Source organism: Lolium perenne, chromosome 4, assembly GCF_019359855.2.
Source record: "Lolium perenne isolate Kyuss_39 chromosome 4, Kyuss_2.0, whole genome shotgun sequence".
In the NCBI taxonomy this organism is placed as follows: domain Eukaryota; kingdom Viridiplantae; phylum Streptophyta; class Magnoliopsida; order Poales; family Poaceae; genus Lolium; species Lolium perenne.
Genome location: NC_067247.2, coordinates 349,765,017 through 349,786,347, shown reverse-complemented (window position 1 = coordinate 349,786,347; position 21,331 = coordinate 349,765,017). Strand labels below are relative to the sequence as shown.

The 21,331-nt window shown below is 41.3% G+C and overlaps 1 protein-coding gene across 1 annotated transcript; it reads right to left on the bottom strand.

Moving 5' to 3' along the window:
* Nucleotides 1-3,672: 3,672 nt before the first annotated feature.
* LOC127301348 (uncharacterized) lies at nt 3,673-5,412 on the bottom strand. Its single transcript, XM_051331569.2, has 3 exons — nt 5,113-5,412; nt 4,242-4,992; nt 3,673-4,148 (listed from the first exon to the last, which is right to left on the bottom strand). Exons 1-2 carry the CDS (start codon nt 5,360-5,362, stop codon nt 4,271-4,273), a joined length of 972 nt encoding a protein of 323 aa, XP_051187529.1. The 5' UTR covers nt 5,363-5,412; the 3' UTR covers nt 3,673-4,148; nt 4,242-4,270.
* Between the last annotated feature and the right edge of the window lie 15,919 nt (nt 5,413-21,331).

Below are 21,331 nucleotides of genomic sequence, written 5' to 3'. Positions count from 1 at the left end.
TTATCTCACCACATATTTTCATGAGCGGGAGAATGTCCCTCCACCGTAAGAATATCCTGATTTGAGCACCGATTAACTATGGGTAGAAGACCGTACTAACCATCCAATCACATGTTGGCTTTCAAGATAACTATATTTCATATTTGAGTACACAACATAAATGGAGATACACATTTAAAAAAAAATTATCCAAACATCATAGAAATAGTAATGTATTCAGAGAACCTTAAAGATGCATAATCTTAATTCTTAGGAATTGTTGTAGAGGACATATTTAGATGGATGTCTTTATGTGATGTAACAAAATCAACATAAGAGCATATGGCATTTCAATTGCAAGGTAAAATTGATGGATTAATGGTCAATAGTACTGAACTATTTTGTCAAGGCATGTAGTCATGTTGGATGGCACATAATTCATGTGACCAAGTGTGTATAACAAGCGGATTGAAAATCGGGATAACATAGACATACTTAATTGAAAATAGTATGATGCAATAATAGATGGTGTTCTAGAGAACTTAGATACACACTTACCTAACGTTGACTAATTATGCATAAAATATTAAAAAATACGCACAAAAGGTAATAATTTTAGGCAACTTCGTAATATACCAAATAGTCACCTAATTTCTAACAGGAAAATGATGTCGATGTTTATAAAACATGGAGTAAGAAAATAAGAGGAAGGAATACCATAACACGATAATTCTCTCTATTTAATGTGCCCTAAATATTTAGACAGGTACACAATAATTCATTCATTCCATCCTTTTACCAAAGTTAATATGATCGAGTATTGATCTACCATCATATAAAAACTATAGTTTTATCTACAAATTAAATATAAATGTAAAAAAATACACATGTATTTTATTTATTGAATACTTTCAACCCACAAAAGATAATGCTCTCGCAGTTGCGAGGGCCACCTTGCTAGTGTTAACAATGTCTCCACATTGAAATTTGTGAAGAGCTTATAAATAACAAGGACTGCTAGATATGAATCTAGTAAAACCTAGGATCTTTTTTCACAAAAATGAGTCACCAATCTTAATGCCATGGACGGTGGGAGATATGGTATGGGAGCCATATCGTCCTGCCGAAATGTGCGTCCTTTGTTCACTTCAATTTCACCAACTTCCTTCACAAACCTATCAAAATCTTCACAAAACAATTGCCGATGAATATTACCATCATTTTTTTTTTCATTTTGATCCGATTTGCACCTTGATTTAAGTAGGATAGGGAGCTCCGGTAAAAAAAAAGTTTAGGCGATGGAACTGGTCGTACTAAACTGAAATTCAGATGCTCCCTGGAAAGGAAAAGATACTACTCGCAAAAGACACAGCATGGTCGAAAGAAGCAATACCATGGGCTCTTTTCAGCCCACCGCCTACTTGTCGGCACCCTTGGTTTGCTACTTCTGTATACTACCATCAGTGTGTAACACTAGTAATATAATAAGGAACTCGAAGTGTCCTCATCCCAGAAATATCTAGGAATCCCTTATTCGTTTTAGCTCTGGCCTTGCTACTTATAGCAAACCAAACTGAAGTCATGCATTTCCTCATTTGCTCTTGTCAGTCGCCTGTTCTCTCGAGTGTGATGTCTGAAGACTATATTATTTAGGCCATCACAATGCAGACACGATTACAGACGACCTCTCAACTCTGAAGACTGTTCGTTCTCTCCTCCGAGTACATTGCTTCAGAAGCAGGTGATGATCCGCCGCTCACGTTTCTGTTCTAATTACATGTAAGTTATCATCTGTATCTCGTCTCCTCTTTGTTTTACCATGTCTACGTATTGTGTAGGAAATATTTCTATTTCTGTTTTGGGGATCAGTTCGTGTCTGCGGAGTAAGGAAATCTTGCACAAAAGCCATGTTTTCTGAACGTGCACGTAACTTCATAACCAAATCCATATATTTATTTTACAGAGAGAACCGAATATAAACTCCTTATCATAGATAATCTTTGTCGAGAGACAAACTGAGAGCTATCGGATTGCCTAGTTACAGCAGACCTTGAAGGAAAGAAGAGGTCATAGTGATTCTGAAGACTGTATTTAGGCCATCGCCATTTAGACACAATTACAAACAGATCTCTCAACTCTGAAGACTATTTGTTCTCTCCTCCGAGTGCATTGTTTCACAAGCAGGAGATCATCCGCCGCCCACATTTCTGTTTTACTTACGTGTAAGTTATCATCTGTATGTCGTATCTTCTTTGTTTTACCATGTGTATGTATGTATTGTGTAGGAAATATTTCTATTTCTATTTTTGGGGATCAGTTCGTGTTTGGAGTAAGGAAATCTTGCATAGAATCCATGTCTCCTGAATGTGCACGTAACTTCATATATCTATTTCATAGAGAAAACCGAATATAACTCCTCATAGATAATCTTTGTCAGGAGACAAACTGAGAGCTATTCACATTGCCAAATAGTTACAGTACAACTTAAAGGAAAAGAAGAGGTGATAGTGATTCTGATCCTTGGATTTCTAGTATTGATCCTGCAATTTCTATGTTAGAAAATCTTGTGAGTATCTGTAGAGAAAAATAAAAAATAATCGACATCAAGAGGACCGGAGATTCTGCTATGTTCCTTCGGATGTTGATCATGCAAAATTCCCCAGTGTGTCCAGATAGGGAATGACAGGTGCAGGTAGCCATCCTTATCTGAAAATTGAAATCCGGGCGGTTCCTTTTATCAATGGCAGATTCAATCGTTCTATCTATCAAGAAAAAAAATCTATCAAGAATCAGGAGCCCCAAAACCAGTTCATCATTCCCCGGAATCGGTGCAAGCTGTCGTTTTCTGAAAGGAAGGATTAGATACCATACATTGTTTATGAACTATCCTTGATTGGCACTCAAATTGCAGCTAAACAATTTAGAGTACGAAGGCCCTACCAACTTGCATTTTTTTCCCTGCAAAGGGACAACTTGCATGGTATTTAGCTTTGCTTGTGCTACCACCTATTAGTTTCCCTATCTTAGCTTGAGAACCCTTCAACTGCAACCCAACTTAAATTGGCATGTAGCCGAGTCACTGTCATGGCCGCGTAGAAACAAGAACAATATGATCAAGTTGTGAAAATTGCAGCCTAAAATACACAATTCCGGCGGCTCATGGAAACCACGGGCCGGTAGCCCTTAGGTGCCCACCGGATTCAGAGGCGGTTTCTTGCATTCATTCGAGAACAGCTCATCCAAAGTCCTGGACAAAGAACAGAGAATTGTTTGTAAGCCATGTGTTTTTCTGAACTTACTGAGGTATCACCGATCATACACACTCCTCACAAATTTTCTGATCAAACTTTTTATTGTGACCGCATCTTGCAGAGCTGGAGCTTGAGGGTCTTTCAGTTTTGTTGCATTCTTTCTCTGTTATTACTCTCCTGATGACGTTCCAATAGAAGGTGACTGTTCAAACAAGAGCAGTTAAGAAAGGGGGGAAACCATCATATCCATGGCTGCTCACGTAGTGATATATACATCAAACAGATTGTTAGTCACCTTGACACGGTTGTTGTGTGATTGTCTCGCCAACTTCTTGCGGTTAACCTTTTTTCTTCCTACTTTATTTTACGATATGCGGCTTTCCAGCATGGTCCGAATAGAAGAGGACATATCTTGTTCTTTGCTGCTATGGACACTTAGACATATAAACTTCCCATTCGGGCGAATTTGAAGTTTTTCATCTATAATTGTACATCTTAACTGAATTCAGAAACTTACAAACATACATATATAATCCAGCTCAACATGACAGGATGAGTAGGTTACACAACATCACAAACTTATTTGGTTAACAAGCACACAAGCACAAGCGCAATAATAGACGGAATCGCCGACATGATCACTTGGTAGGACTATTGATCAACAGTATGAAAGGGTTGCACAAATCATGACACGGTACGATACAGTTTGATCAGCCGGCCGTCAGTACGGATACACAGTCTGACGAATAAACTCCAGCTGTAGAAGCGTAGAATATATTCTGATGAGCAAGAAACCAACCATGATCCTTGGCCCAGGAACGTTGTAGTTTGGTGCATCAAGCAGCGTTTTCTGGATGCAATCAACCATCATAGTGTGGGAGGAGCCTTCTGCAAACATCTAACGTTCCTCGGCCTCAGCTGCATCCAACGTTCCAGGGCAAGAAACAGAATCTGAGCAAGGTTTATTGCACGAGCATTTACAAGAACAAGAGGCCAGATGGAGATTCTCACATCCGATCAAGTGCATCGTACGGACATCTTCAGAAAAGGGCGCCGTCCATGGGGAAGTTGTCGAAGCTCCAGAGGCTGACGCCGTCCATGCCGCTGTTCATGCCGGTGGCATCCTGGATGTTAGCGTCGCCAGTGAAGAAGCTGTCGATGGATTCGTACGTGTCCGAGCAGGGGAGCTGGAACAACATGAACGGATCGAACCCCAGCTCGTCCGCGAACGCCAGCGCGGCGGCGCCGTTGCTCGCCTCCGACGAGTCCTGTTCGGTAATTGGCTTCTTCACGGGGCTGTCGGGGAAGGAGCTCTCCATGACCGGTGGAAGCACGGCGACGGAGGCCGTCAGATCGAAGAAGGCGTCCATGTCGAAAGAAGCCATCAGCTCGGGCTTCACGGCGACCGCGGCCTTCTTCGGCTTTGCGTATGATGCTTCTGTGGCGTTGTATGTCATCGTCTGCGCCGGAGGGCATTGCGCTTTCGGGGCGCTTCCGCGGTTGGCTGGGCGGCGTGGGCGCGCGCCGGTAGCGGAGGGGAAGTTGACCTTGGCCTTGCTGCCGCGGAGGCGGCGGGCGGCGACGTCGTAGGCCCAGGCTGCATCCTCGGCCGTGTCGAACGTGCCGAGCCAGACGCGGGTGCCCTTGTACGGGTCGCGGATCTCCGCCGCCCACTTGCCCCACGGCCGCTGACGGATGCCGTGGAGGCGGCGGACGCGCTTCTTCTTGCTTGCCGACCGGGCCGCACTACCATCATCGTAGGCTGCAGAGAAATCAACCAATCGGTGAGATCCGGTAGATCAACCGGTTTGATTGCCCATGAACATTATATTGGTATATGGCTCATGATTGCATACCGGATCAATCAAACCAGGAGAGTTACCAGGAGAGAATGCAGGCTTGGACGCGAAAACGACATGGCCGTCGTCGTCCTCCTCCTCCGCCTGCAGGTCGAAGTCGTCCTCGAAGTCCTCGAAGGCGGCCTCGAAGTCGTCGGCATGGTGGCTCCTGGGATTGACCTCCTTCTTGGTGGACTCGGAGCTCGCCGGCCACGCACGGCCCGTGGCCGCCTGCTTCGACGCACCGCGCGTCGTCGGCGGGATCAGCTCCGCAAGGATGGCGCCGCCGCACATTTTTGTCCTCTCTTCGTGTCTCGCACTTTCTCTTGGGTATTTCTTCGCCGGGCCGTTGGTCACTATTTATAAACGAGCCAAGGGCGTGTGGCCGGCACGGAACGGTAGGCCACCGGACCAGTCGACGACTGACGTGGCACGATGCCAGACAAGAGGAATATGCCTGTCCGATTCCTGGATGACTTGTCAAATATATTTGTAGTACTACGTACAACGTAAGTGTAGTACAAGTGTACAACTCAAGGCCAACCAAAAGGATCCTATTTTCCAAGTACTCACAACACAAAGCATCTTCTTACTTTCTAAAACAGGTGAATCTTATCGACTGTGGCTGCAAATGAGCCAGCTCTAGCTCCTCGTAGCACCAAGTGATTCAAGAGATATGCGTAGGTTTTCCGGTAGAAAGGGACATTTTTGAAAATAGTAAGACAAACTCTATAGTATTAGTAAGTAGTAAAAAATCAGATTTTATTTGGAAACAATCATGCTTGATCGAGCGCTCTATATGCATGCACAATTTCATGACTGACCAAATGACATTCGTGGTCATCTATGTAACTTCTTTTCACGAGAAATTTGCACGTAGTTAGGACACTTGAACAACTTTGTTAGCAGAAAGTTTAGTTTATTTACACTGCAATTTTTTTTTAAAAAATATTTCGTTGGGTGCATGTGAGTTTGGGACCAAAACTCCACTCTAAATTGCTCAATCTTACCTTCATTCATGAACCTGTGCGAGCCACTTCGCTGCTAGTGGTCAAGCTTAGATCGAGGAAAAGCGACCACTTGCATTACAAAATATTGGGCAACAATTAGCTGGGCCTAACTGATTACTTGAGCAATGACGACACCCCACCTATCAAATAAAAAAAAATATAGTTCATAAAAGTGCGCACCCAAAACTTAGTCTTAAGAATTCGCAAAAAAAAAATACTCCTAAGGTAGATGTACCAGAACACCTAGGCAGATCAACAACAACTATAGAAACAATGAAGGACGAGTCGACTAGCTAAAAAAAGGAATGTTGTCCACCTAATGCCTTTAATTTTTCAAAGCATGCCTCCCATCCTAACACTCTCTCTTCAATATCGGATTCTTTAAATCAAAGGATTTCAATAGAAAAAAGAATCGTAAGTATTTATTTTTTACAATTTGTAACAAATTTCCTTATCTAGTGAATATGGCACGAATTCAACGAGACTAGAATTCGCCTGGGTTATTTATCCAACACATTTAACTTAGGACAAGTTTTTGTGCCCTTTCTATTACTTTGGTGTTGTTTTGTTTCATGTAACTCAGACTCTGAGAGCCAAGGTTTGTCATCTCAAACTTTAAAGCTTTGATAAAATAAATTCATGAAACCTATGTTCTTCGCATTCTCCTATAACAAATGGTCATCACCACCTCACTAGCCATAAACACTAAAACTTGCACCAATGACAGTGGTATGTTGCAAATTGCAAGTTCATCTTGTGAATTTAGGTGGTAGTTTACGGGAATTTTAGAAAATGAAGAATCAAACGCGGTTAGTAAATAATCCGTCTCTCTCTTTTTGTTATGTATTGCCTTATTATCTAGATTGTGTTGTCTCCATTCCTCTGTCATTCTTCTATTCATATGCTTAGCTGTTTTATTACGTTCCTCTCCCGAATATGCTTTGACAACTTGTAGCCCTTCCCCTTTGTGTGGTCATCCATTGAATATGTTTGACAATTTTTAACGTTTGCATTATGTTATCTATATGTAGTTTGGTTAACATCACTTACTTTTCTTGTCTTTTGTGATCGGTGCTTACTTGATGTGTTGCATGACAGGTTGAGAACAAGTATAGTACCGTGAAACATACCAAACCTACCACGTACCGTTTCTTACCCTACTCCCTTGCATCATCCCTATGGCGATAGGAATTCATCGTTCACCCTCAAAAATGGTCGAGAGCGAAAGTGTACAAGTAATTATTTGCACGGTAGTTATCTTGCCATTAATATATTTCCTTTTTATCTATGCATTTGTATCGCTGTCATGTAAGTAGATGCTCCAAAGATAAGAATTCGGTGAAACCGTGGCAGGAAACCGGTGTGGGTATCACGATTCTCTGGAAGATAATCACATCGCAACGGTAATACCACTTTCAATTAACCATCGTCCATAGGTTGCAACTTGGACAATTAAAACAAAAAATGATCGTAAGTTCGGACCCAGGTTCGCATGAGTAGATTAGCACGAGGCCAAGTGGCCAAGTGCATGCGATGCAAGGTACACGTCGCGGTCGATCTTCACAAGGAAAGAGTTGTGTCGTCCCGTGACTCGATCCCACCTTGCAGTTTTGGCTGGGAATATTACCGGCACGGTGCATGTACGTGTGTTGAGAGCTAGTTGACCAGGAATCGGCAGCACAAGACTAAAGTTTAACGGATCTATAATGTAGAGAGTTATTAGATGTTAACATTATCATTCTTTTTAACATACCCATATAAATTCCTTTCACCAATGCACCGCGTTACTTTTTTCCTTCCAAACCAAATATGCAAGTTGTGGCACGACAAATATTTCTATTATGGGAGTGTACCTAGTAGGACTTTGCAAAATATGAAGAGGCTACAAGCAAGGGTGAAATAGCAGCAAAATCCGAAGCATCCAATATGCGTGTCCGAGAAAATGAAAACGGGTATGGAAAATGCACACCTTTTCGATAAAGGGAATATATTAATATCAAAAGATACCAAATACACACAGTCTCTGCAACAACGCCCCACCCTAATGGTAGTACGGATGCACACAGCCAAAAAAGAGTAAAGAAAGAAATAAAAGTCCCGCTACAGCCTTCTAGACCTAGCAACAGCAATACAACCACCACCGTGACAACACCTGAAGTACAGACTCTTCACAAGCGACGCCTCCAAGAAGGAAATAGTGCACCAGCACCGTCGTCGCCCGACCAAAGGTCTTAGGATTTCTCCATGAAGATAGTCCCCACTCTCAAAACAATGCCTCCAACAAGAACATTGCCAGGCACAACCAGTTAAGGCCAGACCTTGGGTTTTCACCCTGAGAGGTAAGACTCCGAACTTCCCCTGTGCTGCCGCCCCCACATGCATACTACCGCTGCAAGCCCGGAACGCCAAGCAGATCCCTCAGCATCACGTTGACTCGAACCTCCTTTAGTCAGTCCACCAATCCGGCCTTCATGATATTCCTTCTTCTGACTTCACCATGGACCAAAAAGTCACCTGATGTCAACACAGAATATAGCTTCGCGGCGCTCCCTACGGAACCAAATGGTTGGAATAAAAACATGGGTGTCCGCGACCGAATACCACCCGATCCAGTAAACTGCAGGCAAAATATGCACTGTTCCATTCGCCAGCGGAGCTTTCCGGAACTCATCTCTCCATCCAGATCAAAGCAAACTGACCTCTAAATGAGATGGATATGCAAGACCTCAGGATTTAATTTACGAATTACACCCTATATAAAAAATTACTACAAATTAGCATTTCCTTAGTGATGCCAAGTAAACAATTTGTACTGCAGACCCTGATTTAGGTAGGGTAAATGCACACATCTACATGAGATTTTTTTCTCTCTCTGTTTATCCCGCTTCCGGTAAATGCCTTTTTCTTTGCTTTTGTTTCTCTCATCCTCCTCCGGTTCTTCAGTATTGCGGTAACCGTGGATTCTAGAGGAAAAGATCGTGGCCATGCTTCTTGAGAACGCATGGCTCATCTACTCCGGTTTGGTGGAGTTTTGTTGTCTCATCTAGAGAACTCATATCCGATTGGATCGCCTATCCCCCAATCTCCTCCATCCCCCCAACTGCAGATTCTCTCTGGTGCTGATTTGCCCCCCTCCTCGAGCTCCTGGCTAATTCCCTCTATTTTTTGTTGTTGTACCGTGGCATTTTAATTAGGAGAAGGAGCATTATGAGAATCAAACATAGGATTGTTCTGCCTGGGATCACCACCCACAATAAGATAGTCTACCTCATAAAAGAAACCATCGAAATAATCCCCAGGCACCCCCATCTACCATCTCAGACACTCATGCATGTTCTTACAACCCATCAACACTCTGCAATATCATGGTTTGTATAGAGTGCACTGATCAATTTCCAAAGTCACACCCACTATGGACCCAAGATAGTAGGCATGCTCTTCACATATTTTGTCAATAGGAATATTTCTAACCCTGACCGAGGCTTTATGCTGATTTAGCACCCACTCCATCAGACCAGGTAGCCACATTCAAAGCAGCATCACCGACTTTCATTTTCATGTACTTCCCATAGAAACGGGCTCTCTCCACTTCTCTAGAATTAGGAAATGTCCAATAGTACATGTTTGGATGCATCACTCTAGCAGTGCATCTCCAGGAAGAGCCAAAATATTGATTGAATTCATTTTCAATGTGTTTAAAAGCAGGATATCCTTCCAACATAGAAATGACACTCGAAACACGCTCTGTAGATGCTTTTCCAGCCGTAACATAAGGGAAATAGAGAAGACCTTGACCAGGAGACTCAAAAGCACACAAAGCCGCAATACAATCCCAAGGATGAATAGTTTTATAGATTTGGTTTATACGCCCAAGTTTACCGCACCAATCACAACGAATCGTGGGGCACCTTGCAGCAAAATGAATCGACATATTACAATTTGCACATAGATGAGATGATACATAAGATTTTGGAGATCCTTGGGCAGGAGTATTTTGCGGATTCACCTGCATCCCTCCTTTGCCAGCCGCCGTTACCTCCTTTGGCAGTTCGAGAAATAATATGTTCAAATCATGTTGTCATAATTCAATGTTATTTCAGGTTGAATTGTCATTTTGCCCCATGGACGGGATTAGCATTGAAAAGAAACCCATGTGTCTCTTACAAACCTAGGAGCTACTGAATACGAGAAAATGGAGACATTGATCTTTTATTTCTCTAGATCTTTAAATCAAAGTTAAATTTGGATTATCATGACATGGTAAATTATTGCCTATGTGTTAACTCTTTTCGGAGTTTCTTTGTCAACCTTTAAAGTGTTTATCATTCGCTTGAGGCACCTTTTGTTGCAAGAGACAAGGACCAACTTTCTCCATTCTCCTAGTTACACACAGGTACTACAATCTCAGAACAAAATCGAACCCCAGACTATAAAGAAATAGTCTTGCATGCATCTTAGCTATATGCCCCGTTAGACGAAAACAACTAGGATGACATCTATAATTACAAGTTGGCTGGTTAGTTTGAATGTCGTCTTTCTCTACACTAGAATCCTGCAATACCATACCAAAGTTGTAGAACCATATAAGCCATTTTGCCAATTTCGCCAAGTGGAGAGTTACTTAATTCATGTTCCTTAATGGAAACTTGATAGTCTATATGTTTCTTCACGATTTACTTCTCCTGCACAAGCACCCGTTGTCCATCAATGGGATTTTGCGGCCCATGTTAAGACATCGAACTTGTTGCCTATTCTTGTAAACCTATCTATCTACATTGTAAAAAAAATCATATTTGTTTGATGTTTTGAGCCGAGTTTTCGACCTAGGATGCACCCATTGCACCAGACTGGTGAATGTACTATGTATACATAGACGTCATTTGCTGCAGGAGACGACAATCAACGTACCATCTCACTATTCACAAAAGTTCATAATAAATGTTGTCTTAAAAATATCATTTCATCGAGGAGATACACACATTCTTAATTGGTAGACCTTTGTGGATCTTAGTTCGACAACTCTGACTATACTTAGAATTGACCAGCAATTTCGAGATGTACGTCCTTTTCTGGACGCAGACGATACCATACAAAAATTACGAAACCTTAATTACACAGCTCAACACCAGTTTCTTCATAAGACTTGTATTGCCAAGTTGACGATTTACTTAATCCACGCTGCTTAAAGCTGGCTTCCTACCATCAGTTGTTAATGGCAACATGATATTCTATATGTTGCATAAAGTTTCCACTCCTAACACTTGACAATTTGATTCGGACGTACAGTGGTTCTAGTCCTGATCATCTGATTATACTTTGCAAAGATCATCCTTCCCCACGTCATCATGCTATCTAATGCATGGTGCATAGTACTATAATTGGTCATAATCAGCCAGCTAATCACCTGCTAATTTGAATCGACCCTCGTGCTACCCAGCATAAACAAAGCCACGGTTGACGACAATACGACATCGAGCGTTATTGGTATTGTACACATGATCGATTGTTGATTTTTCAGCCAAATCGCAGGATTTTGCGGGACAGGTAGCATGCAACTACGTATATATGCAAGCAAAGCATGTCTATGTCGCCCGCCCGCACTACGATGCAACATTCTTGTTTGTTTGATTGTTTGCGGAAGCGTCGTCCTCACGGCTCAAACTTCTTTGATCCGAGAATTAATTCCTCCCTTGAACAAGTGCAATGCATCTTTCGATCCATGGCGTAATGCATGTGGCCCGCAGAGTCGGCAAGCGTACATCTGTTAAATCTTATTCTTGCTCGTCCCCTGAATCTGTGGTACACAATCTCTGTCGCCATTTTCAAGGTTGTTACTTCATATGCCAGAACAAACGCCAACATTCCTTGAAATCACAAATGTCGCAACACTTTTTAGGTATGATAGTCACTAGAATTTGTTGTGTCATATACGAGATTGCGAAATAACCTTACCACACCACAGTTCATCTCAGATAAATAAAAACATTGTTCCTGTCAATAAGTTTTTTTGAACCGCTTGTTCAAACGCCATAAGGCATCTCTAGTGAGGTTTGTGCTTCCATAGACCCTCGAATATTAGTGTAAACCTTCGAAGGAGTATTGTTATATCGTTTAATATTAGTCATCTTACCCCTAGTCGACGAATAGGTATCGTTTAATCTCATATGTCCTTGTGTTTCACCAGGAAAACAACTAGCTAAGCACCATAGTACTATAATTGGTCATAATTGGCCAGCTAATCATCTTCTATTTCAATCAACGCTAGTGCTAACTACAAGCTTGTTCTCTGCTGACCATATAGGATAAGCCCGTCGATGGTGCCTACAACACAGTTTAAACAAAACTACGGTTGACGACAGTTCTAGAGCTAGGAAATAAGAGCGGTATTGATATTGCATATTGATGGCTGTGAAATACGCCATATTTTCTCGCGTTTAAACTTTAAACCCTTAGCTAAGTCAGGAAATTAAGAAAGTTTACCTCTCAACTTTCCACTAATGCTTAATCAATGCAAAGATGTGCAATCTCTTCTATTTTTGGATGTTGTGCAGGAAATCACGTCATAATGACAAATGGACCTGCAATTACTGTGGAAAATCACGTGAGGAGTATGAAAAAATTGACTACGCTCGGAAAGGCGGTTTGATACGTCTCCAACGTATCTATAATTTCTTATGTTCCATGCTTGTTTTATGACAATACCTACATGTTTTACTCACACTTTATAATGTTTTTATGCATTTTCCGGGACTAACCTATTAACAAGATGCCGCAGTGCCAGTTCCTGTTTTCTGCTGTTTTTGATTTTAGAAAAGTTAGTTTACGGATATTCTCGAAATTGGACGAAACAAAATCCCACGGCCCTATTTTCCACGGAATGTTCCAGAAGTCCGAAGGAGAGACGAAGAGGAGCCACGAGGCGGCCACACCATAGGGGGGCGCGACCCCACCTCTGGCCGCGCCGCCATATGGGGTGGGCCCCTCGGGAGTCCCCCGACTCTGCCCCTTCGCCTATATAATCCTCCCGACGCGAAAACCCTAGTACCGAGAGTCAGAATACCAGAACAGTTCCAGAGACGCCGCCGTCAACCCTAACTCGGGGGTTCAGGAGATCTCCTCCGGCACCCTGCCGGAGAGGGGAATCATCACCAGAGGGCTCTACATCACCATGCCCGCCTCCGGACTGATGCGTGAGTAGTTCATCCTTGGACTATGGGTCCATATCAGTAGCTAGATGGTTGTCTTCTCCTCTTGTGCCATCATGTTTAGATCTTGTGAGCTGCCTATCATGATCAAGATCATCTATTTGTAATGCTACATGTTGTGTTTGTTGGGATCCGATGAATATGGAATACTATGTCAAGTTGATTATTGATCTATCATATATGTGTTGTTTATGATCTTGCATGCTCTCCTTTGCTAGTACAGGCTCTGGCCAAGTTGATACTTGTAACTCCAAGAGGGAGTATTTATGCTAGATAGTGGGTTCATGTCTCCATTGAATCTGGGGGAGTGACAGCAACCCCTAAGGTTGTGGATGTGCTTTGCCACTAGGGATAAAACATCAATGCTTTGTCTAAGGATATTTGTATTGTTTACATTACGCACAGTACTTAATGCAATTGTCTGTTGTTTGCAACTTAATACTGGAAGGGGTGCGGATGCTAACCCGAAGGTGGACTTTTTAGGCATAGATGCATGCTGGATGGCGGTCTATGTTCTTTGTCGTAATGTCCTAAGTAAATCTCATAGTAGTCATCATGATATGTATGTGCATTGTTATGCCCTCTCTATTTGTCAGTTGCCCAACTGTAATTTGTTCACCCAACATGCTATTTATCTTATTGGAGAGACACCACTAGTGAACTGTGGACCCCGGTCCATTCTTTTACATCTGAAATACAACCTACTGTAATCATTGCTCTCTTTTGTTTTTTGCAAGCAAACATCATTCTCCACACCATACGTTTAATCCTTTGTTTTCAGCAAGCCGGTGAGATTGACAACCTCACTGTTAAGTTGGGGCAAAGTAGTTTGATTGTGTTGTGCAGGTTCCACGTTGGCGTCGGAATCCCTAGTGTTGCGCCGCACTACACTCCTTCACCAACAACCTTCACGTGGCCTTCATCTCCTACTGGTTTGATAACCTTGGTTTCTTTCTGAGGGAACGCATCATACCTTCCTCTTGGGGTTCCCAACGGACGTGTGCTTTACCGTCACAAGCCGCTACTTTTCTGGCGCCGTTGCCGGGGAGATCAAGACACGCTTCAAGGGGAGTCTCTCACACCCAATCTCTTTACTTTGTTTATTGTCTTGCTTTATTTTATTTTCTGTCTTGTTTGCTTTCTTTATATCAAAAACACAAAAAAAATAGTTACTTGTTTTACTTTATTTAATTCGGTTTGCTTTACTATTGCTAAAATGAATACTCCTGAGAACACTAAGTTGTGTGACTTCACTAGCACAAATAATAATGATTTCATATCACTCCTATTGCTCCACCTGCTACTACAGCAGAATTTTATGAAATTAAACCTGCTTTACTAAATCTTGTTATGAGAGAGCAATTTTCTGGTGTTAGTACTGATGATGCTGCTGCCCATCTTAATAATTTTGTTGAACTTTGTGAAATGCAAAAGTATAAGGATATAGATGGGAATATTATAAAACTGAAATTGTTTCCTTTTTCCTTGAGAGGAAGAGCTAAAGATTGGTTGCTATCTTTGCCTAAAAATAGTATTAGTTCATGGAGTAAATGTAAAGATGCTTTCATTGGAAAATATTATCCTCCTGCTAAAATTATATCTTTGAGAAGTAGCATTATGAATTTTAAGCAATTGGATAATGAACATGTTGCCCAAGCATGGGAGAGAATGAAATCTTTGGTAAAGAATTGCCCTACCCATGGACTAACTACTTGGATGATCGTCCAAACCTTTTATGCAGGATTAAATTTTTCTTCAAGGAACCTATTGGATTCAGCTGCTGGAGGTACTTTTATGTCCATTACTTTGGGTGCTGCAACAAAGCTTCTTGATGATATGATGATCAACTACTCTGAATGGCACACTGAAAGAACTCCTCAAGGTAAGAAGGTAAATTTTATTGAAGAAACCTCTTCCTTGAGTGATAAGATTGATGTTATTATGTACATGCTTGTTAATGGTAAATCTCATGTTGAGCCTAATAGTGTTCCTTTAGCTTCATTGGCTGCTCAAGAAGAGCATGTTGATGTGAACTTCATTAAAAATAATAATTTCAACAACAATGCTTATAGGAATAATTTTGGTAACAACAACTATAGGCCATATCCTTCTAATAGTGGTAATGGTTATGGTAATTCTTATGGTAATTCTTACAACAATAGTAGGAGTGTACCCTCTGATCTTGAAGTCATGCTTAAAGAATTTATTACTACATGATACGTCCCAAACGTATCTATAATTTCTTATGTTCCATGCTACTTTTATGATGGTACTCACATGTTTTATACACATTATATGTCGTTATTACGCATTTTCCGGCACTAACCTATTGACGAGATGCCGAAGAGCCAGTTGCTGTTTTCTGCTGTTTTTGGTTTCAGAAATCCTAGTAAGGAAATATTCTCGGAATTGGACGAAATAACCGTCCAGGGTCCTATTTTCACACGAAGCTTCCAGAAGACCGAAGAGGATAAGAAGTGGGGCCACGAGGTGGCCACACGCTAGGGCGGCGCGGCCTGGGCCTTGGCCGCGCCGGCCTGTTGTGTGGGGCCCTCGTGTGGCCTCCTGACCTGCCCTTCTGCCTACTTAAAGCCTCCGTCGTGAAACCCCCAGTACCGAGAGCCACGATACAGAAAACCTTCCAGAGACGCAGCCGCCGCCAATCCCATCTCGGGGGATTCAGGAGATCGCCTCCGGCACCCTGCCGGAGAGGGGAATCATCTCCCGGAGGACTCTTCATCGCCATGATCGCCTCCGGATTGATGTGTGAGTAGTTCACCCCTGGACCATGGGTCCATAGCAGTAGCTAGATGGTCGTCTTCTCCTAATTGTGCTATCATGCTCGATCTTGTGAGCTGCCTATCATGATCAAGATCGTTTCTTTGTAATCCAACATGTTGTGTTTGTTGGGATCCGATGGATATTGAATACTATGTCAAGTTGATTATCAATCTATCATATATGAGTTGTTTATGTTCTTGCATGCTCTCCGTTGCTAGTAGAGGCTCTGGCCAAGTTGATACTTGTGACTCCAAGAGGGAGTATTTATGCTCGATAGTGGGTTCATGCCTCCATTAAATCTGGGACAATGATAGAAAGTTCTAAGGTTGTGGATGTGCTGTTGCCACTAGGGATAAAACATCGATGCTTTGTCTAAGGATATTTGTGTTGATTACATTACGCACCATACTTAATGCAATTGTCTGTTGCTTCCAACTTAATACCGGAAGGGGTTCGGATGATAACCTGAAAGTGGACTTTTTAGGCATAGATGCATGCTGGATGGCGGTCTATGTACTTTGTCGTAATGCCCTGATTAAATCTCATAGTACTCATCATGATATATGTATGTGCATTGTTATGCCTTCTTTATTTGTCAATTGCCCAACTGTAATTCGTTCACCCAACATGCTATTTATCTTATGGGAGAGACACCGCTAGTGAACTGTGGACCCTGGTCCATTCTTTACATCTGAAATACAATCTACTGCAATTGTTCTTTACTGTTCTTCGCAAGCAAACATCATCTTCCACAATACAATTAATCCTTTGTTTACAGCAAGCCGGTGAGATTGACAACCTCACTGTTACGTTGGGGCAAAGTACTTTGATTGTGTTGTGCAGGTTCCACGTTGGCGCCGGAATCCCTGGTGTTGCGCCGCACTACATTTCGGCGCCATCAACCTTCAACGTGCTTCTTGGCTCCTACTGGTTCGATAAACCTTGGTTTCTTACTGAGGGAAAACCTTCTACTGTACGCATCACACCTTCCTCTTGGGGTTCCCAACGGACGTGTGTTAACTGCACGCATCAAGCAAATTTCTGGCGCCGTTGCCGGGGAGATCAAGACACGCTGCAAGGGGAGTCTCCACTTCCAATCTCTTTACTTTATTTTTGTCTTGCTTTATTTTATTTACTACTTTGTTTGCTGCACTTAAACAAAACACAAAAAAATTAGTTGCTAGCTTTACTTTACTTACTGTCTTGCTCTCTATATCAAAAACACAAAAAAATTAGTTACTTGCATTTACTTTATTTAGTTTGCTTTATTTACTACTGCTAAAATGAATACTCCTGAGAATATTAAGTAGTGTGATTACACTAGTAAGGCATAATGGAAAATAACAATGAGCTTTTTATTCTATTTCCTGAGTTAAGACATGGATGGTTTGATGCGAAAATTAAAAAACCTATGGAATCTTATTTGCATGCTAGTAGCAATGATATTAGTATGAACGCTTTGAACACCATTGTTGCTAATGATATGGAAAATTCTAAGCTTGGGGAAGCTGGTTTTGATGAGCATGATATCTTTAGTCCCCCAAGCATTGAGGAGAAAATTTTCTTTGATGATACTTTGCCTCCTATTTATGATGATTATAATGATAGTGGTCTTTTTGTGCCGCCTACTATGGAGAGTAAATTTTATTATTATTATACTATGCCTCCTACACTTGATGAGAATAATAATGATAGCTACTTTGTTGAATTTGTTCCCACTACAACTAATAAAATTGATTATGCTTATGTGGAGAGTAATAATTTTATGCATATAGCTCATGATAAGAATGTTTCATTTGATAGTTATATTGTTGAGTTTGTTCATGATGCTACTAAAAATCTTTATGAGAGAGGAAAATATGGTTGTAGAAATTTTCATGTTACTAAAACACCTCTCTTTTTGCTGAAAATCTTGAAGTTACACTTGTTTTATCTTTCTATGCTTGTTGCATTATGCTTCATGAATTTATTTGTGTACAAGATTCCTTTTCATAGGAAGTGGGTTAGGCTTAAAATTTGTTTCATACTTGCTTTTGATGCTCTCTTTTGCTTCAACTCCTATTTCTTGCGAGTGCATCATTGAAATTACTGAGCCCATCTTAATGGCTATAAAGAAAGCACTTCTTGGGAGATAACCCATGTGTTTATTTTACTACAGTACTTTTGTTTTATATTTGAGTCTTGGAAGTTGTTACTACTGTAGCAACCTCTCCTTATCTTTATTTTATTGCATTTTTGTGCCAAGTAAAGTCTTTGATAGTAAAGTCAATATAGATTTGGATTACTGTGCAGGAACAGATTTCTTGCTGTCACGAATCTGGACAGAATTCTCTGTAGGTAACTCAGAAAAATCTGCCAATTTACGTGCGTGATCCTCAGATATGTACGCAACTTTCATTAAATTTGGTCATTTTCATCTGAGCAAGTCTGGTGCCATTTTAAAATTCGTCTTTACGGACTGTTCTGTTTTGACAGATTCTGCCTTTTATTTCACATTGCCTGTTTTGCTATGTTTGATGGATTTGTTTGTTCCATTAACTTTCAGTAGCTTTGTGCAATGTCCAGAAGTATTAAGAATGATTATGTCACCTCTGAATATATGAATTATGCACTAACCCTCTAATGAGTTTGTTTCGAGTTTGGTGTGGAGGAAGTTTTCAAGGGTCAAGAGAGGAGGATGATACAATATGATCAAGAAGAGTGAAAAGTCAAAGCTTGGGGATGCCCCCGTGGTTCATCCCTGCATATTTCAAGAAGACTCAAGCATCTAAGCTTGGGGATGCCCAAGGCATCCCCTTCTTCATCGACAACATTATCAGGTTCCTCTAATGAAACTATATTTTTTATTCAGTCACATCTTATGTGCTTTGCTTGGAGCGTCTGTTTGCTTTAGTTTTTGTTTTGTTTGAATAAAGTCGGATCCTAGAATTCTTTATATTGGGGATATTACTCTCCGCTGTTTCGTATGAACACATGTGTTCTTAGCTTTATCTTTAATGTTCATTGCGAAAGTTGAACTACCTCATTCATTGATATATGGTTGGAAACGGAAAATGCCGCATGTGGTAAATGGTATAATGTCTTGAATAATGTGATACTTGGCAATCGTTGTGCTCATATAGATCTTGTTTAAGCTCTTGCATCATGTACCTTGTACCCATTAATGAATAACTACATAGAGCATGTTAAAATTTGGTTTGCATGATTGTTCTCTCCAAGTCTAGATATTTTCCGGTTGAGGTGTTTGAACAACAAGGAGACGATGTAAAGTCTTATAATGCTTACAATATGTTTATATGTGAGTCTTGCTGCACCATTTATACTTGAGTTTGCTTCAAACAACCTTGCTAGCCTAGCCTTGTATTGAGAGGGATTCTTCTCGTGCATCCAAATCCTTGAGCCAATAACCATGCCATTTGTGTCCACCATACCTACCTACAACATGGTATTTCTCCGCCATTCCAAAGTACATTACTTGAGTGCTACCTTTAAAATTCCATTCTTTACCTTTACAATATATATCTCATGGGACAAAATAGCTTAAAAACTATCGTGGTGAAGAATATGTACTTATGTGTCTTATTTCTTAGTAAGTTTCTTGTTGAGCGGTAACCATGTTTTCTGGGGACGCCATCAACTCTTTTACCTTTGTTGAATATCATGTGAGTTGCTATGCATGTTCGTCTTGTCTGAAGTAAGGGAGATTTTCATGATCAAATGGTTTGAGTATGCATATTGTTAGAGAAGAACATTGGGCCGCTAACTAAAGCCATGAATCATGGTGGAAGTTTCAGTTTGGACATAAAACCTCAATCTCTTATGAGAAATATTAACTGTTGTTGAATGCTTAAGCATTAAAAGAGGAGTCCATTATCTGTTGTCTATGTTGTCCTGGTATGGGTGTCTAAGTTGAGAATGATCAAAAGCGAGAAATCCAGTGCGAACCTTCTCCTTAGACCCTTGTACAGGCGGCATAGAGGTACCCCTTTGTGACACTTGGTTGAAACATATGTTATGCAATGATAATCCGTGTTAATCCAAGCTAATTAGGACAAGGTGCGGGCACTATTAGTATACTATGCATGAGGCTTGCAACTTATAAGATATCTTATACATAACTCATATGATTTATTACTACCGTTGACAAAATTGTTTCTTGTTTTCAAAATGAAAGCTCTAGCACAAATATAGTAATCCATGCTTCCCTCTGCGAAGGGCCTTTCTTCTACTTTATTGTTGAGTCAGTTTGCCTATTCTCTCTATCTTAGAAGCAAACACTTGTGTAAACTGTGTGCATTGATTCTTACATGTTTACCTATTGCACTTGTTATATTACTTTGTGTTGACAATTATCCATGAGATATACATGTTGAAGTTGAAAGCAACCGCTGAAACTTATATCTTCCTTTGTGTTGTTTCAAAGCTTTCTACTAAGAATTTATTGCTTATGAGTTAACTGTTATGCAAGTCTTATTGATGCTTGTCTTGAAAGTATTATTCATGAAAAGTCTTTGCTATATGATTCATTTGTTTACTCATTATCTTCATCATTGCTTCGAATCGCTGCATTCATCTCATGTGCTTTACAATAGTATTGATCAAGATTATGATAGCATGTCACTTCAGAAATTATCTTTGTTATCGTTTACCTACTCGAGGGCGAGTAGGAACTAAGCTTGGGGATGCTTGATACGTCCCAAACGTATCTATAATTTCTTATGTTCCATGCTACTTTTATGATGATACTCACATGTTTTATACACATTATATGTCGTTATTACGTATTTTCCGGCACTAACCTATTGACGAGATGCCGAAGAGCCAGTTGCTGTTTTCTGCTGTTTTTGGTTTCAGAAATCCTAGTAAGGAAATATTCTCGGAATTGGACGAAATCAACGCCCAGGGTCCTATTTTCACACGAAGCTTCCAGAAGACCGAAGAGGATAAGAAGTGGGGCCACGAGGCGGCCACACGCTAGGGCGGCGCGGCCTGGGCCTTGGCCGCGCCGGCCTGTTGTGTGGGGCCCTCGTGTGGCCCCCTGACCTGCCCTTCCGCCTACTTAAAGCCTCCGTCGCGAAACACCCAGTACCGAGAGCCACGATATGGAAAACCTTCCAGAGACGCAGCCGCCGCCAATCCCATCTCGGGGGATTCAGGAGATCGCCTCCGGCACCCTGCCGGAGAGGGGAATCATCTCCCGGAGGACTCTTCATCGCCATGATCGCCTCCGGATTGATGTGTGAGTAGTTCACCCCTGGACCATGGGT